Source organism: Dipteris shenzhenensis, chromosome 15 (assembly GCF_047967505.1).
Source record: "Dipteris shenzhenensis isolate YYH24624 ecotype China chromosome 15, Dip_SZ_1.0, whole genome shotgun sequence".
Lineage (NCBI taxonomy): Eukaryota > Viridiplantae > Streptophyta > Polypodiopsida > Gleicheniales > Dipteridaceae > Dipteris > Dipteris shenzhenensis.
In genome coordinates this window covers 9,322,461-9,339,378 of record NC_141610.1, presented here as the reverse complement: position 1 = coordinate 9,339,378, position 16,918 = coordinate 9,322,461, and the positions used below count along the sequence as shown (strand labels likewise).

At 48.7% G+C, this 16,918-nt stretch overlaps 1 protein-coding gene across 1 annotated transcript in view; it reads left to right on the top strand.

The window, feature by feature from the left end:
- Positions 1 to 392: 392 nt before the first annotated feature.
- The window catches only part of LOC147893316 (uncharacterized), a 183,972-nt gene continuing 167,446 nt past the window's right edge, over positions 393 to 16,918 (top strand). The window contains exons 1-2 of the mRNA XM_087385707.1: positions 393 to 659; positions 9,228 to 9,302. Of these exons, the coding sequence (XP_087241833.1) occupies positions 393 to 659; positions 9,228 to 9,302 (342 nt within the window). The remainder of the gene's footprint in view (positions 660 to 9,227; positions 9,303 to 16,918) is intronic.

Here is a 16,918-nt window from a genome sequence, read left to right as displayed (position 1 = left end):
GCATTTAGATGGACAGACTTCCCCCCTTTCAGTACAGCTTGGACGCACCACCCGAGATACATCTAGGGCTTGGGGAGGAGAGGACCTCTCCACCAAGCTCCAGTTCTACCATGATCACTTCCTGAGGGTCTTAGAGCACGGTCTGGTCATCAGACCTCAGTATCTTGAGGATAGGAGAGTTTCACATGCACTAAGGATCGCCATTGGTCAGGTACGAGTCTCATCACATCAGCTGCGGATTGAGACAGGGAGAGCTGCAGGCATACCCAGAGAGCAGAGGACTTGCACACTATGCTAGATGGGGGAGATCGAGACGGAGGAGCATTTTCTGTGTGTCTGTCTGGTCTATTATGAGATCCGAGGACGATATCACTGCCTCTTTCAGGAGGGGCATGGCTTTGGCCACTCACACGGTTGATACATTTCATGGTCAGGTCTGTGTTGACCTCTACCTGCTTGAGATGCGCCGACAGAGAGACACACTAATGCGACATGCCAGAGAGCAACATGGACTGATGCCACAGGTCACCATCAACAGATCACAAACTTTTGTCACAGACTTCTATGCATTGGAGTCAGCTGCCAGTGTAGCTGAGGGAGAGGAGCTTGATGAGATGAGAGCATCATGGATAAGTCGTAGGACTGTCCACCAGGATGCGGTCAGACGAGTGACACACACTCCACATATGACACGGAGAGAGCCCAGAGTATGCATGATCGAGGTCTGGCCTATCTCATCCCTTCTCAGAGGTGACCGCCAGAGATGAGGCATCACCCTTGACGTAGCCCACCAGATCCAGAGATCGCGGAGACCATGCCCTCCCCCACGTCTCGAGACAGGCAACTCGATAGACACAGATACGAGAGCTTCTCACATCTCATCAGAGTGCCATCAGGTTACCTGGATATATGGAACCTAAGCACGTACTAGGAGTGCTAGCCCTGAGCACTTGACACGCTTCTGTTTTTGTTACTTTGCTACTCTAGTGTTTTGCTTTGCTCACTAGCTGAGCATGTTAGCATGTTAGCTTTTGCTTTCATTTTTTCAGTTTTTCAGTTTTCAATTCTCAGCAAGGGTCTTATTGAACCCTTTGCTTCAGCCCTCAGTGGCTTGTATGAGGTACTTCTTGGGTTCGCACTTTGTCTCATAGGCCCGGGAGGCCTCTCGTAGACGTTAATATATCTTTCTTTCTTTCTTTCTTTCTCTCTCTCTCTCTTTCTTTCTCCGCTTCCCTGATCTACCCTCCGCCGCTCCTTCCATCGGCTCTCCTCCACTCCACCTGTCTACTCCCGCCATCTGTAGCTCCTGCCCCACCTGCAGCGGCTACTGGCCGCCAGCCCCGAGTCTCGTCGTCAATAAGAGAACCCCCCCCACCCCCAATTTCTTCAAATAGCTGCCAGCCCCCCCAGTCTCGTCGTCAACAACACACCCCCCCCCCCCCTAGTTTCTTCAAACAACAAACTAACGCTAACCCTGAGTTGGGCTAAACCCCCAACTCAACCGAGGGGTTAGGTTCAGCTGGGGGGTTCTATAGATAGCCAATTATGGACTGGCCTACAAGCTGCCCTCTCCTCCAAGTGCCCCTCAACTCCTTCAACATCCATCAGGACTCGGTACTCTACAGTTGCAGCCATGACATCGTCTCCGTATGCACGCAATTACCAACAAGAAGGCTCAAAATGACCCATCCTTGGGCAACAGGATCATATTTTTTATCTGTAGCAAGCAGTGAGAGAGCTACGATTGGAACTGGTAGAAGTAAAGGCTCGACTTCACATTCTGGAAGGGCCTAGTAAGCAGGCAGTAATTGATGAGGCTAGTCTCTATAGTCAAAGATCTTGTTCACATTGAATTACAAACTGCTAAGAAGGAAGTGATTGTGGAAGTGGACACCAAAGCAAGTAAGTTTGATATTCAAGCAGAGATCAAAGAACTCGAAGCTAGAAGTGATAATGTGCTGAAGATTAGAATAGGGGGACTCCCAGAAGATTGGTACAAAGAGGAGGACATACAAAGATTGCCCCAACATTGAATGGACGGATGATGATGAGTAGGATGATGCCGACTCCAGGCGAGCTTCTATTATGCACTATAAATGTCATGCAATCCTTACAATGAAGTCAAAAGATATGTAGATCAAGCTTCTTCGACAATCTTACACGCTGAAGGGTAATAAAGTATGGATAGCTGAGGAGCTTACACAAGCTCAACTCAAGAATAAGGCAACTAAATTAGCTAAAGTCAGGGATGCCAGAAAGGATGGAAAATGGGCAATTTACCGGGAAGGCGTAGCCCTAATCAGAGAGTTTAAATCAAAACCAAAAGACTGTCTCAATAGCATTTTCACATGAAGGATATCTTCATCGCTATCACCTGTGATGATCAAATCATCACATAAACTGGTGTATGGCTGATTATTCTTTCAGACTATTATGTAGGTACTCTAAATAAATTGGGGTTGCTTTTGCACTCCTTGGGAGTTTCAATGTGTCCTCCCTAAAGTAGTTGTACTAGAGGGTTTTTTGCTGTCCCATAGACCTTTTGCCAATGGACGTTAATAGACTTTCTTTCTTTCTTTCTTTCTCCTCGTAGACCTAGCATGCATAAGTGGACACTTGCTAGGAGACCATAGCGAGCATTTCAGCCTGGTATATCTAGAGATATAGATGCACAAAGGCAATTGATGGCTTCCAAGTCCACCCTTCTTGGGGCATTATTCATACTTAATAGAAGTCTTTTCTTTGAAAAAAGAAGAGAAAAGATATCATAAGCCTTAAAAAGAAACTCGAAAAGAGAACTAAACTCAAATTATATATTTGCAAATATACTCTGAGGACTCCAAAACAAAAGCTATCCCAGAGCAAAAGTGCTTGTTGGATCAGAAGACAAAATGACAAAAGAAACAAACTAGGGTTGAGAAGGAGAGGCAAAAAGAGTCAATTAACCCTGTTTGATGGAGATGGGGGCGAATAATAAAGCGTGGAGTGTGCAAAACGTGGAGAAGAGCCATGAACTATAGTCTAGAATGAATTGAGAAGTATAAAAGTTAGGGTTATGTATCCTCATCCCAAAAATGAAAGCCCTAACTAGCCCTAGGGGAAAAACTCCCAATTATGGACAAAAATGAACCTAGGGTAAAGCATCGACACTAACCCACTACTAACTAACATCTTATAATGTAACAAAGGGGGGTTTAGTTCGTAGCTTTTGTAATTTGTACTTTGTACCTAGGGCTACTTGTATACTGCCACGTGGCAGTCTAGAGGAATGCTGTAAAAGAGCCTGCCCTAATTTCTGTTATAATGTCAAAATGGGATTCCACAGCCAGGGCTTTTAGCTCCAAGCTGAATTCTAAGATGGATCTATTTCTACTTGTCCTTGTGCAGCCCCTCACAAGCATCTGTTGTATGTCCAGCCCCTGACTTACTCTCTCTCTCTCTCTCTCTCTCTCTCTCTCTCTCCCCAAATCTATGGAGGTACTTTTTGTGTTCTTTTCACATTGTACTTCGTGCACACTTCAACAATACATTTCCTATTGCTTAATGAATGGATCAAGCCTACTCTTCTTCAAATCTATCCATATCTTCTCTAAGCATGATTCGGCTAGCCTAGGATTATCTAAATAGGCCAAACTAGTTAGGGATAGCCCGAGTTAGAACCAGTCCTCTTGCATTGGTATTAGAGCACAAAATCATGGGAAATCTTGGGAATTTTTCATCCATTTCACTTGAGAATTGGAGCGTGTTTTCCTGAGCCTATAGCGTACCTGTATTCCATTTTTTTTGTTGTGAGAAGTTGTTCCAATCAGTGTCTGCCATGTGTTAGCCTTCTCTTGGCTGTAGCTGCTTTGGAGTATCCCTGCATGCTCGCCCAGATGGCCATCAATGTGTGTATAGTATCATTCCAAATACTGGCCATAGACTGGGAGGGGTGAATCTGTGAACCCTCCATCGCCTCCGTACATTTGGCCCTCCAAATATACCAAGCTGCAATGCTAGCCAGAATCTCCCAAGATGTGTCTATCGAGGCATGAGCAGCTCTGAAAGGAGTGAAAGGAACATCCTGGAGAGAGAATGACTCCACAGAGTGTCGCCGTATAATGAAGGATTAGTCTGAGGCATGTCCCTTGAAAAACACCTGAGGGCCAGTAAGAGATAACCATGCCACTGAACCCCAGGTCATGAAGAAGGGTGTTCTATGAAATATGCAAAGAATCTTGGCAACACCCTTCCAAATCGTCCTCGCCTGTCTGCACTCCCAAAGGCAATGCTGAACTGATTCAACTGTTGCATGGCATCGAGGACAAGTAGGGTCAGCCCCGAACCTAGATCTCCACAAGTTCACTGCAATCCCTCCATGAATAGAAATCCAAAAGAAGAGAGTGATCTTTCTATTTCTGAGGGATTTCCAGAGCCTCCAAAAAAAAATTTGCACCTCTGCAGAAATATGAAAACTATCCCAATGAGGAGCTCTAGAGGGCCTCCAATCTCTACTACTAAGCTGAAATCTCCTGGCATTTCTGACTGTGTAACGAAAGAAGGGGATGCTCTTCTCTCTGTGCCCTTCATCAATCCATTCCCACTCCCCTGGGTCCCACTACAAGAATCTGATGGGAGAACCACCATATAACCAGAGTCTCCAAGACCCAAGTGCCAAGAGAACAAGGTTAGGATCAAGATACCACTGTGAGTCCATGCCCCGCTCCCTGTAACCTGCAATCCTAATCGGCTAGAAGGCAACCTCCAAAAGAATATCATCTGAAGATCTAAGAAGTCTGCCTTCCGACTGAACATCAAAGGCAAGGGTCTTTGATGTTCTTGCTAAGCCAATCCAGAAAATTAAATTGAGCATTAGTATCACTTGATTGAATTGAAACTCATTCTTGGAAATCCAAATGAAACACAAGGCATGTGCTTTGACCAGTGATAGTCTGTTTAACTTTTGCAAGGTCCCCAACTAAAATGGACTTCTAGTCAATTGGTTCCCCCAATTGAATCTGAGTTATCTTCCATACTTTAGGACAAGCCATGAACAAATGAAATAATCTTCCCTATGCCCAGGGTAGCGTCTGCATATCCCATCACCATTGCCAATCCTTTCCCCCTTGGCATTTGTCCAGATAGCTTTATGCAAAATTAACCATCATAGCCACCCCCAACGCATTCAACTTGGAGCCAGGCTGCAGCTCCTCCCCCGTCTCCCCCTCTTTCCCTCTCAGCTCCTTGGCCTCCCTCATCCCCCCTCCTCTCCTCTCAGCCTCCCCCGGCTCCCCTCAGCCCCCCCGCCTACCCTCTCAGTCCCCAGCCTCCCCCTTAGTCCCACACCTCCCCTCATCTTCCAGCCCCTTGCTTCCCCCTCAGCCCCCCCCCCCCCGCCTTCCCTCCCTGCTCCCCACCTCTCAGCCCCTCCGCCCCCTTTCCTACCTCCCTTCCACCTCTTCCTTCCCCCGCCTCCTTTCTCAGCCCCCGCACCTGCTCTTTCCTTCCCTTGCCCCCCGTTCAGCCTTCTCCCACCCCTTCTCTTCCTCTCCCACCTCTTTCAAGTTTCAGCCCTCTCCCGCCTCCTCTTTTCAGCCCCCTTCTCCCTGTTCTTCCTCCCCCCCCTTTTCCCTCCTCCTTTCAGCCCCTAGAGACGGACATAGCTTTCTTTTTCAGTTTGAGTCCGCCCCTCAAGCCTATCCACATTGCGCATCATCCTTTTTTTTTTTTTTTCCAAGAAAGGAACCTTCTATTAATGCTTGAAAGATTTCATACAAGACAACAGCCCTGAAGGTGCTGAGTATGAAAAAACCGGAAAGGCTGAAAGAAAAACCGGCCTGTTCCAGAGAAGCCCAGTTCACTGCCTAGGGGATCTCTGGAAGTAGGGCCAGCAGCCAAGTGGGGGGACTATACAGCCAGCGAATCCCTCGCAGAGTGAAGATGTAGAAATCACCTGCAGACCAAGCCTTGCAAAAACGAGCATGCCTCTCAATAGTCGCCCTGGAGCTTGGAGTCCCGCGCTCCCAGGTGAACCGTAGAGTGTAAATGATATCCTGCCAAATGGAAAGCAAGGTAGCCGAGGGTGGAACCGGGTGCTCTCCCATCACAAGGCGGTTCCGTACCAACAATCGGAGCTACCCAGGCAGGGAGGAGGGAAGGCGGAGAAGGAGGAGGGGGGGGGATGAGAAGGCGAGGAGGGAGAGAAGGCGAGGGCAAAAGGCGAAGAGGAGGCCGGAGAAGGAAGTCGGCGGGGGGGGGGGGGAGGAGAGAAGGAGGCGGAGAATGCAGAGGGGGGAGGTGGTAGAGGCGGCGGAAGGAGGCGGGAGGGGGCAGCGGGGGAGGCGGGGAGGAGCAGTGGGGAGGGGAGGAGGAGGGGGAGCGCGGAAGCGGAGAGGGGAGGTGGGGGGGGCAGCGTAGGGAGACGAGGCGGGGAGGGTAGGCGAGGGGAGACAGGAAGGGGGGGCGGAGAGGTAGCAGAGGAGGTCGAGGGAGGAGGCGGCGAGGGGGAGCGAGGCGGAGGAGGCAGAAAGGGCTGCGGGAAGGAGGAGATGGCGGGAGGGGGGCAGCGGGAGCAGCCAGGTGCTGATTCGTGGTAGAGCTCCCCATTGCCCATCATCCTATGAGCTCACCCTGATCATAACAATGCAATGATGATACAAGGAGACGCAAGGATGTAAGTATGGCATGAGAGGTTTGGGCACATCAAATACACTGCGTTGGAAGAGATGCGGATGGCAAACATGGTGGAGGGACTTGCTCAATTGACAAGCAATAGAATGTTTGCAGGGCTTGCATGGAAGGCAAGTAACACTAGGCATCCTTCCTGATGGAGGCCACGACAATGAACTTAACTCCTTTCAAAGTGGCATTTGGGTTGGAGGCCATGTTACCTTTTAATGTTAATGATTTAGTACCAGGGGAAAATATTGAGTTGTATGGGGTTGCCTTGTCAAAGAATGGAGAGGAGAGGCCTTTCATGAGGGATTGAGGAGGAGAGGGACATGTGGCACAAGAGGATTAATCCCACATATTGTGTCTTGTGGAGTGGCCATGGATTATATTTGAAGAAGCTTTTATGGGAGGAATGGAGATCTTTACTTGAGTCTTTTCTAGCATGGTTCTTTTTCTGCATTGAATCTATTATGTCCTAGTCTTCTACAAGACTCACACCGACCGGGGTTGTGATGCAGCCTGAGTTCTTTCAGCTTCCAGGCAGCCTTTCTTTCTCCTTCGGTTAGCAACACCATGATGTTCTCTTGGAGAGACTCGATAGTTTCTATGTTGGGAACTTTGCATAGAGGGGTTTAACAAGCATTCTTCTAGGCACAATGTGTCTAATCGCTCCCCCATTGTTCTGCACTTGGGGAGCAGCCATGTCAAGGGCTCCCCCAATGAGGAGTGAGGATTCTGGATGCGCTTTCTCAAGAAGAGGAGGTTTAGTACACTAAAGCGTAGGTTTGGCTGTACGCCCGCCCATGCTTCTTCCTCTTGTCGATGAGAATTGTCAACTAGAGCTTTCAAGGTCTTGATGGTCTTGCTCATTGCTACCGAAGAAAATCGATACAAAATGAGCTACATCCAAGGGCCTTAGGGGGGCCTATTGATATTCTTTTTGTCCAAGAGCACAAACTAGATAATAGGGATTGCAGCATTCTTTCTCGTGGTTGGCCATGGTCTCATTGTTCCATCTAGGGATCGTTGGATTATCTGATTGATAGATGGGCATAAGATCGTCTTGCTCAACATTTATGCTCCCAATAACAAAGGGAAACAAATTCTACTTTGGAAGGAATTGCTCTCTTGGGTCCCTATTGCTGATTCCTGGATAATTGGAGGTAATTTCAACTCGGTGGAGTTGTCTACAGACACAAGACGGGGAAGGAAAGGTGGCATTCATTCTCTTGAGGGAGTTTTTGGGATGCTCAACTCAAAGATAGAGAGGAGAAGTTATCAATGGCAGCTATATAGTTTTCTACATCAAACACCTGGCGAGACGGATCATCTCGTTCCAACTCAATCCCTCCAAGGTGATATCACTGGACAAACAGGTGGATTTAAGCGAAAATACTGCCACCAGATAGAAGATCACAGTTCTTTTATTGTGTACCAGCCTCCATGACTGGAAATCACATCCCTTGATGCCACGAGAGCTGAAATAGATCTTGCAAGGAAGCAATGACCTCTTGTTTTGAGTCACAGGATATTTGGTATCAATCATGGAGCAGCCTATTGATGAGGCAATCGATTTGGATAATTGACCCACCTCGTTGATAAATACAATGAAGTGGCAATGGTTCTAGTGCTCACATCCCAAGCTTGGAGAACACATTCCAATGCCGCTACCCAGCTTGATGGCAGCCAAGGAACCGTGTCTCATTCCTTTTGTCATGAGCACATGGGGAGGGCTCAAAAGAACTAATGAGGACCCAATATCACTATGATATGGCCGCATTATGTAAGTCTTTTAAAAAAGAATGCAGCCATCCGTGTGAGTGATAGTGAGATCCTCTTGTAGCTTATGGTGCCAAATATTCATTCAGTGCCTTCTTTGGGAATTATTTCTATGTGGGGCTATAGGAAGGCCATAGTGCCATGTGAAGGTAGTGCCATGTGAAGGAAGGATACCTTGACCTCTAGTTATTTGTGCACCTATTGTCACTCATATGCATAGCAGCCCTCAATATTTCCCTTGTCTTCCTCTTAGAAAGAGAGAAAAGGGCGATTGGGGGTAAATACTAAACTAGTATTATTGGAACAAACTGTTTTCCCTTTATAATACAATGTTTTCCCCTTTATAATACAAGTTTCCATCAAAATGTTATAAATTTGCTTCCCTCTTGTGTCCTATGATCTCATGAATGTTTGTTAAGATTGCTGAACACATGAATGTGAGCGCAACTTCAATATCGTGCTGCGTGCAAAATTTGTTGTTTTATTTTAACGATGTTAGATACACTCAACTGAATTTTAGTGCGCCTTTAATACTTAACAACATCTAATTGACTTTTAAATTTCTTCCGTCTTGTGTTCTATGGTCTCATGAATGCTTGTTGAGATTGCTGAACACATGTTTGTGAGTAATATCGTGCGAAATTTGCCTTTTTATTTTAATGATGTTAGATACACTCAAACAAATGTGAGTGCGCCTTTAATGTGATGCAAAATTGATATTCGGACCTTGATAATGGTAGATACATGTCAAATGTTTTATAGAAAAATTGACTTCTTTCCCTATTCAAAAATTGCAGAGGTTACCTGAGTATTCACGTTTGTATGTGAAATACCTTCAGATTTACAGGATATTGGAAGAAAGTTACGATCAGGTACATAAATGGTGAAGTAGGAGACAAAAAGTAGTATTAATTAAAAAGCAAAATTTCTTTCTTTTCTCTATTGAAAAAGACTTCTATTAAGCATGAAAAAAACCCCTCAAGATTCTAATACATCATGTGTAGCATGAGAAGTCAGGGGATCAAATGAAACACCCCTTACTAACCTAGGAGAATAAGATAATCCTCTATCCACAAGCTACCAGCATACACCGATAGGATTTAGGACACAAACATAGAGACACACATGGTGAAGGCTAGCACGTCCCCACCCAACCAGAAGTCCTCACCAAAGATCACCCCCAACTAGATGTCAGACAACCTTGGACCCATGATCTCCCAGGTAAGGCTAACCGTGCAGCCCAATCTGCACACAGATTTCGCCAGGGAATCGTAGCCTAGATGGGGCTCAATCCTAGCTTGGTATTCTCAGGAGGCCCCACTTCCAAGAATGCTCCAAGTGAGCTGATGCTCACACTTTATATAGGCATAGGGTATCCTAGGGCTCCCAACCCTAAGGCTGCAACACTAGCCACGTTATGTTTACAGTGGACATAATATTCTCCCCCCCTTATATAGAGAAGGATTGAGACAAACTCTAGGAATTGGTGCTGAAGAGGATCAAATTTTCCTCTTCCACGGTCGATGGGAGTCCGGCTCAGCAATTTGCACTTGTGTTGGAGAGTATATAGGTGATAAGGCTGCTCAAGAATTTCTTGTGGAGTGGAGGGGATGCCTTAGTGTACACCAAAACCAGAGTATCTTGAGACATTATCACTCTTCCTACATCACAGGGTAGACTAGAGATTCTTGATCCAGGGCTTCAGAGTAGGGCACTCCTAGTCAAGCTTCTTGTTAGAGACTTTATCGAAGGGGACCAGCCATGGAAGCAAATCTTGCTTCATGGTATACACCAGTGCACACCACGACTAGTGGGGTAGGGGTTGGGGGAGTGTCGGCTAGATTTTCATGGTGGACCATCATGTCATCCCACTTCTCTAACGGTGAGGAGACTTGTCTAGATTTGGGATCATTTCGGCCCACTCTCATCCAAGCAGTCCCATTCACCAGGGTGGAATTAGCGAGGCAGCCACGTTTTTCTGGTGTAGTATCGAGGTGTCACCCTTGGGAGTGACGAAGATCTAGATTGGCATGTTGGCTCTCTCAAGAGCTGTCTAGTACTGGAGATTGGTTCAGTGGGGCTCATGAGTTCATAGAGGATATTATCACTCATAGATATTGACCACTTCTCTAGGTCGCTGGTACTAGACTTCAAATCAAGGGAATCATTGTGCAGGCTTGGGAGAGACCCTATTGATCCTCACTACTTGCACACTAATTTCAGACGGTTTGGGTGGTTCAGCAAGCAGGGCACATTGAGAGGACTAGTACCTTTCTCATACTTCACCTCAATTACCTCTCAAAGACTAACTCTGAACGAGCCGTTCAATCAGGAGGTTTTACACTAGCAAAGGATTAGTTATAGGATGCCTAGGGACTATTTGGTCATTAGATCTGTCCCATACCATAGTTGAGGCTGAGCCGAGGTGGAGGCTTTAGATATATATATTTTTTTCAAAAAAGAGACTTCTATTAAGTAAGAAAGAAACCCGCTAGAGCAAGCTCTGTGCGGAAATACACAATGCTAAGCATGTAATAAAAAACACCTTAGAGGAATGAGGTAGAAAGAAACCAAGGCTGAGGCTGAAAATGCCATCTCAACCCTATAGAAGTCTCAGCAAAGAAGGGAGAGTCTCTCCAATCTCTGAGAAAAGTAACTCTCCTGGAGGAGGCTGCTCGAGATGATCCCTGCATGGTCGCCCAAATGGCCATCAGAGTGTGTATTGTATCTGTCCAAGTACTGGCCAAGATCTGAGAAGGGTGAACCTGAGAACCCTCCAAAGCCTCAGTGCATCTGGCTCTCCAAATGTGCCATGCTGCAATGCTAGCTAGGATCTCCCATGGAGAGTCGATCGAGGAGTGAGCAGCCCTGAAAAGAGTGGCCGGAACATCCTCTAGAGAGCACGACTCCACAAGGTGTCGTCGGATGTGAAGAGCCCAAGAGGAATCAAGTCTGTGAAAAAATACCTGGGGCCCTGAAAGAGTAATCCAAGCCACTAATCCCCAGGTCATATAGAAAGGTAGGCGAACAAAAGTGCTGAAAAGTCTTGCAATCCCCTTCCATATGATTCTCGCCTGTCTGCAATCCCATAGGCAGTGCTGTATTGTCTCCAAAGCAAAAAGGCAGCGAGGGCAAGAAGGGTCAGCTCCGAACTTGGACCTTCAATAGTTTACTGCTATCCCACCATGAATAGAAACCCAAAAGAAGAGAGTGATTTTTCTATTCCGGTGGGATTTCCAGAGTATCTACCAAAAAAATTTCTGCAAGTTAGCAGGAATCTGAAAGTTCTTCCAATGATGAGCTCTGGTGGGCCTCCAACCCCTACAGCTGAGCTGGAATTTCCTGGCATTACTGACCGTGTAACGAAAGAAGGGGATGCCCTTCTCTCGGTGCCCTTCATCTATCCATTCCCATTCCCTAGGGTCCCACTGCAAAAACTTAATTGGGACACCTCCATAGAGCCACAGCCTCCATGAGCCAAGGGCAAGGAGAAGCGGGTCAGGATCCAAGTACCACTGTGAAAGAGAGCCATGCTCCATGAAGCCTGCTATCCTGACTGGCTGAAACGGTACCTCCAACAAGATATCGTCTGTGGATCTGGACAGCCTGCCCACCGAAGAAACATCAAATACTAAGGCATCCTCATGTGGGTCAAGAAAAGCAATCACCTGTAAAGGAACTCCCAATCTAGAAAATGCCCCCATCCAGGTGAAAGGATCCCCACACCTGCTGAAAGGGAGGCCCTGTCAGAAGGAATCCCAATGATTGGGACCCCTAAGGTGGAGGGCACAAACTCCTCATCATCCATGAAAGTCGCCGAATCTGCCCGTGCCGAAAAAGAATTCCTGATAAGCAAGTCTGGCCGACGAGTGCGAAGAAGACCTGCACTCGTGGAAGATGGAGAAGAAGGACCTGCCAGGCCTCTATCAGCAGAACTGGAGCTGGGGGTTGAGGAGGCCTGTGGCTGGGGTGAAGAGGAATCAGGAGCCCTCATCTGCACCTGCACTTTCTCGGTTGTCCTGACTGTGGCAGGAACAGTCTGCGGGCAAGAAGTACCTGTAGCCCCCTCGTGGTCAGAAACCAAAGTGACTGGGGCTGGTGGATCTAAAGGCCCCTCCTGATGTGCAACTGTAGTGTCTGGGGCTGCAGCAACATCCACCTCTGGAGTCTGGAAGGCGTCTGTCTGAACATGATCAAAAGTCTCCTCCTGAGGTAAGGGAGCCGCTCTGATAGCTCTCCATCGTGGTACTGGGTGTGCTGCGGGCATTGGGCGCCCTGCTGCCCCTGGTGGTCCTGGGGTGCGCAAAGCAGGGCGCCTTGTTGCTCTTGGTGGTCCTGGAGTGCGTGGTACAGGGTGCTAGGGAGGTGCAGTCGTGGTAGTACGTGAAGGAGCCGCACCAGAAGACCTCTTGGGTCTTTTTCTCTTCCTTGGGCAGTCTCTAGCAAAGTGCCCAAGGGTTCTGCAAATCCTGCCCTGGTCCTGTCTACCTGAAATCTCGACTCTCTAACGAAAGAGAGAGCCGTCTGGACGCTGAAGCATAATGTGGTCATCTGAGATGTTAGGGTCAGAGACAATGACCCTAACACGAGGCACCCCGTCTACACTGACTGCCTCTGCCAAGGAAGAAGGCATGCCAGGAAGGGAGGGGATCTCAGTGATAACTCCGAATGTGGCTCCGATAGTGGCAAGCAGTCGATGGTAGACCTGAGGAAGACTAGGAAATCTAATGAACAGTGATGTGACCTGCCTGTCCTCCTCGACCGGATCGAAGCCCAAGGTGTAGGGTACAAAAAAGATCCTCCTCGAACCCAAAGCCAGGGGATTAGCTTTGAGAACAAGGGCTATGGACTCGTGGGAGTCCAAAACCACTTGGAAGAATCCATGTCCCAAAAGTCGAATATCCCTGAGGTGTGGGGCGAGGTCTCCTGGTAACGCCGCCAACATCCAGTCTCTAGCCTGTGATTTGGAAGGGTGTGACCCAAAGATGCGGGCAAAAAGTGATGTGGAGCCCTCTAATTCCACATCTTTCTTGAGCTGCTGCAACTCGTCTTCTGAAAAAATGACGGTTCTCGTGGCCGGTGGAGGTGGACGGAGATTGGCTAAATGGGGATCCATTCGCCAATCAATGTGAAAAGGCCGATTCCAATACTAAAAAAGCTTCGTCCATGAAACTACTGCCCAGGACGCCCTTTCAGGCGCAGGAAGAAGGAGAAAGAGAGGGTAGGAGAGAGGGGAAGGGAAGGAGAGGATAGACTGAAGGGGGAGACGGAGGGGGAGGCGTGGGAAACTGAGTTAGGAAGGAAGGGGGCGGGGAGGGAGAGGGAGGAGGGTTTTTTTTTTTTAACTCTTTTTTTTTCTATTTCTTTTTTTGGGGGGGGGTTTGTTTTGGGGGGGGTCTCCTTGGGGGGGAGAGCTGCGGGGGGGGGGGGGGGGGGGAGAGGGAGGGGGAGGGAGGGGGGCGGGGGAGGAGAAGGCGGGGGGGCTGGCGGGGGAGAGGGAGGGTGGAGGAGAAGGGGGCAGTGGGGAGGGGGGAGGGGGAGAGCAGCGGGGAGGGGAGAGGGAGGGCGAGGGAGGGGGGCGGGGGAGGAGAAAGGGGCCCCCTGAGGAGAAGGGGGTGGGGGGGCTGGCGGGGGAGAGGGAGGGCAGAGGAGAAGGGGGCAACGGGGAGGGGGAAGGGGGAGAGCAGCGGGGGGGGGGGGAGAGGGAGGGCGAGGGAGGGGGCGGGGGAGGAGAAGGGGGCGGGGGGGCTGGCGGGGGAGAGGGAGGGCGGAGGAGAAGGGAGCAGCGGGGAGGGGGGCAGCGGGGGGGGGAAGAGGGATGACGGGGGAGGGGATGGGGGAGGAGAAGGGGGGCGGGGGGGCTGACGGGTGGGGGAGAGGTAGGGCGGGGAGGGAGAGGTAGGGGAGCAGGGAGGGAGAGGTAGGGGGCAGCGGGGGGGGGGAGAGGGAGGGCGGGGAGGAGGAAGGGGAGAGGGAGGGTGAGGGAGGAGGGAGAGGGGGCTGGCGAGAGGGGAGGGAGAGGAGGAGCAGCGAGGGGGGGAGAGGGGTGGCAGCGAGGGAGAGGGGGCTGGCTGAGAGAGGGAGAGGGGGGGGCAGTAGCTCACGGGGAGGAGCAGCAGTTCATCTCCAAGCACCAATCTTTTGACTGTTGGCGAGGATGATTTGGATGGGGGTAGCCAGGATTTTTTAATGTGGCCACTTCTTGTTCACTTGTGTTCACAACCTTTCTCCATTTGCTTGTTGCTTTAGATTTTTCAAGGGAGACCCTCGCTGAGTTGAATTGGGATCCAGGGGAGTGGTGGTGGCCAGCTTCCACTGCTTCGGATTCTCCCGTTTTCATTCTTCCAATATTGCAGGAAGACTGGATACAAGATTTAATAGAGAGCCACTCATCATCTAACCACATCAGGTACAAGGTTTTAGAGCATCCTGTCGAGATTTGGTCTCATTTTTGGGGGATCAATAGGGCCAATAAAGTCTCATACTTTCTCTGGCTAACCATTCATAGAGGTATTCTAGTTGGCTCTTGGCTTCAATAGATGGGCAGACCGTCCTTATGTATGAGATGCCTGATTGCATATGAATCTAGCAAGTATTGTTTGTGAAGTTGCCATATTGCCAGGGTGGTTTGGATAGGAGTTTTTGGTTATTCTCATACATCACCTCTGAGTCCTTCACTCCGACTTGGGGAGTAACTCTTTGGAGCAAAAGGTTCAGTGTCTGATTGTCAAATGGATTCCCATTTAGGAAATTCTAAACCACTTCCACCAGTCGTGAGAAGATTATTCTTTTGAAAAGATGAGCTGCTGCAACTCAAGAAGGATGTGGAGGTTGAAAGATCCATCACTATGGGTCCCACCCTCCCAGGTGGCGAGGCACTGGATGCTTTCTTCTTTACCCTCAAACCTCACCCCCATCTTTCGGATTTCGTCTATTGGGACGATACTTCTTTCAGGTGGTTTTTGACTCTTTGGAGGCCCCGAGCATAGTAGTACAAGCTACTCCTTTGGCACTTGTTTCCCAGAAGATTTCTTGCACCTCCTTAAATTTGGACTTTGATCCAGTAGAGGAGGGCATAAGGGTTACTTCACATTTTATCGGATTCCCCGGTCTTCCTTAAATCTACCATTGGCCCTTGCCACGATCAGAGATTCCTTTGGGTAGTTCATAGAGATCCCCCCCCTCCTTGGTTTGCCTTCCTCCACAGCAGAGGCGATCAGGTCTGATGGGGTCCCCAAAGTTAGGATCTGGTCCTAAAATTACAGATGATCACATTGTGCTCCAGTGACTACATGGCTCTTTTTGTCGGCAGCAGAGAGTGAAGATAGCGGGTAGACAGGATCGATGCCAGATTTGCAGGACCTTGGGGCATTTTGCTAGAGATTGCCCAAAGAAGCAGAAAAGGCCCACGAAAGCTTATGGTAAGGCCCTTCCTCATCCACCACAATTAGGCCCTATGGCACCTACTACTCATGCAGCTCCAGCGGTGCGTCCACCACCTGCTGCACCAACCGCTTGTCTTGCACTGGCCGCCCCATAATGGGTTGCAGGTAGAGTTATTGCTGCGCCCCATGATGAGGGCACCTCTCTCAACTCAAACACTCCACCTATCGAGGCTAGTGATATCTCGGTTTTGGTTGTGGCTAGTGATGCCCATGAGCCTATTCAGGTCATGGCCAACAATGCCCTAGGCCCAGCTTTGGATGAGGCCTTTGATGCAGCTCATTTATGTAAGCAGCCCCGTTCCACTTTAGCTCTTGAGTCTCCCCTTATTAGTGTTTGAGAAAAAGGTACGATTCCTGTCTCTTTTTGGGATTTAGGCACTTCGGCACCATTCTTGGCTCGGAGGAACTTCTCTCTCCTTGCAAATCTTGGAGAGTTGGAGTTTGTACATTCTACTTATGGCAACATAGTTATTGGTATTCCTATCGATAATGCATCATCCTTCACAGGTGTTGGGGCACTTTTCTCTAAGGTTTACGCTCCTATGCATTATTTCAAGAGATCTTCTACTCACAAGGGAGTTGTTTTCGCTGCTAGGTCAGATAAGCTGTTCCACCCGACTACCTCCCGTTCATGAGGATTGTTAGTTGGAACACACAAGGCCTTGGTAGTGTGCCTCAGCGCTAATGTAGGCATCTGATTTGGATTCAGCTCATCTAGGTATTACAGGGGATCCATTGATGTTCTTTTTATTCACGAACATAAATTGATTTAGGTAAATTGCTTTCAAGTCATACTTTTTGGTCTCCTGCTTTGGGCACCAGGGAGGAGCATGCATTTCAGTTTAGATTCTCCCAACAACAAAGGAGACCGTGTTCCTTTTTGAAAGGAATCTCTCTTGGGTCCATATTGCAGACTTATGGATAATTGAAGGTGACTTCAACATTATGGACTTGCCTTAAAACGATAAGGGAGGAGAGAAGGTCTGCCAGTCCCGTTTTACAGGGTAGAAGGTCTGCCAGTCCCGTTTTACAGGGTAGGATCT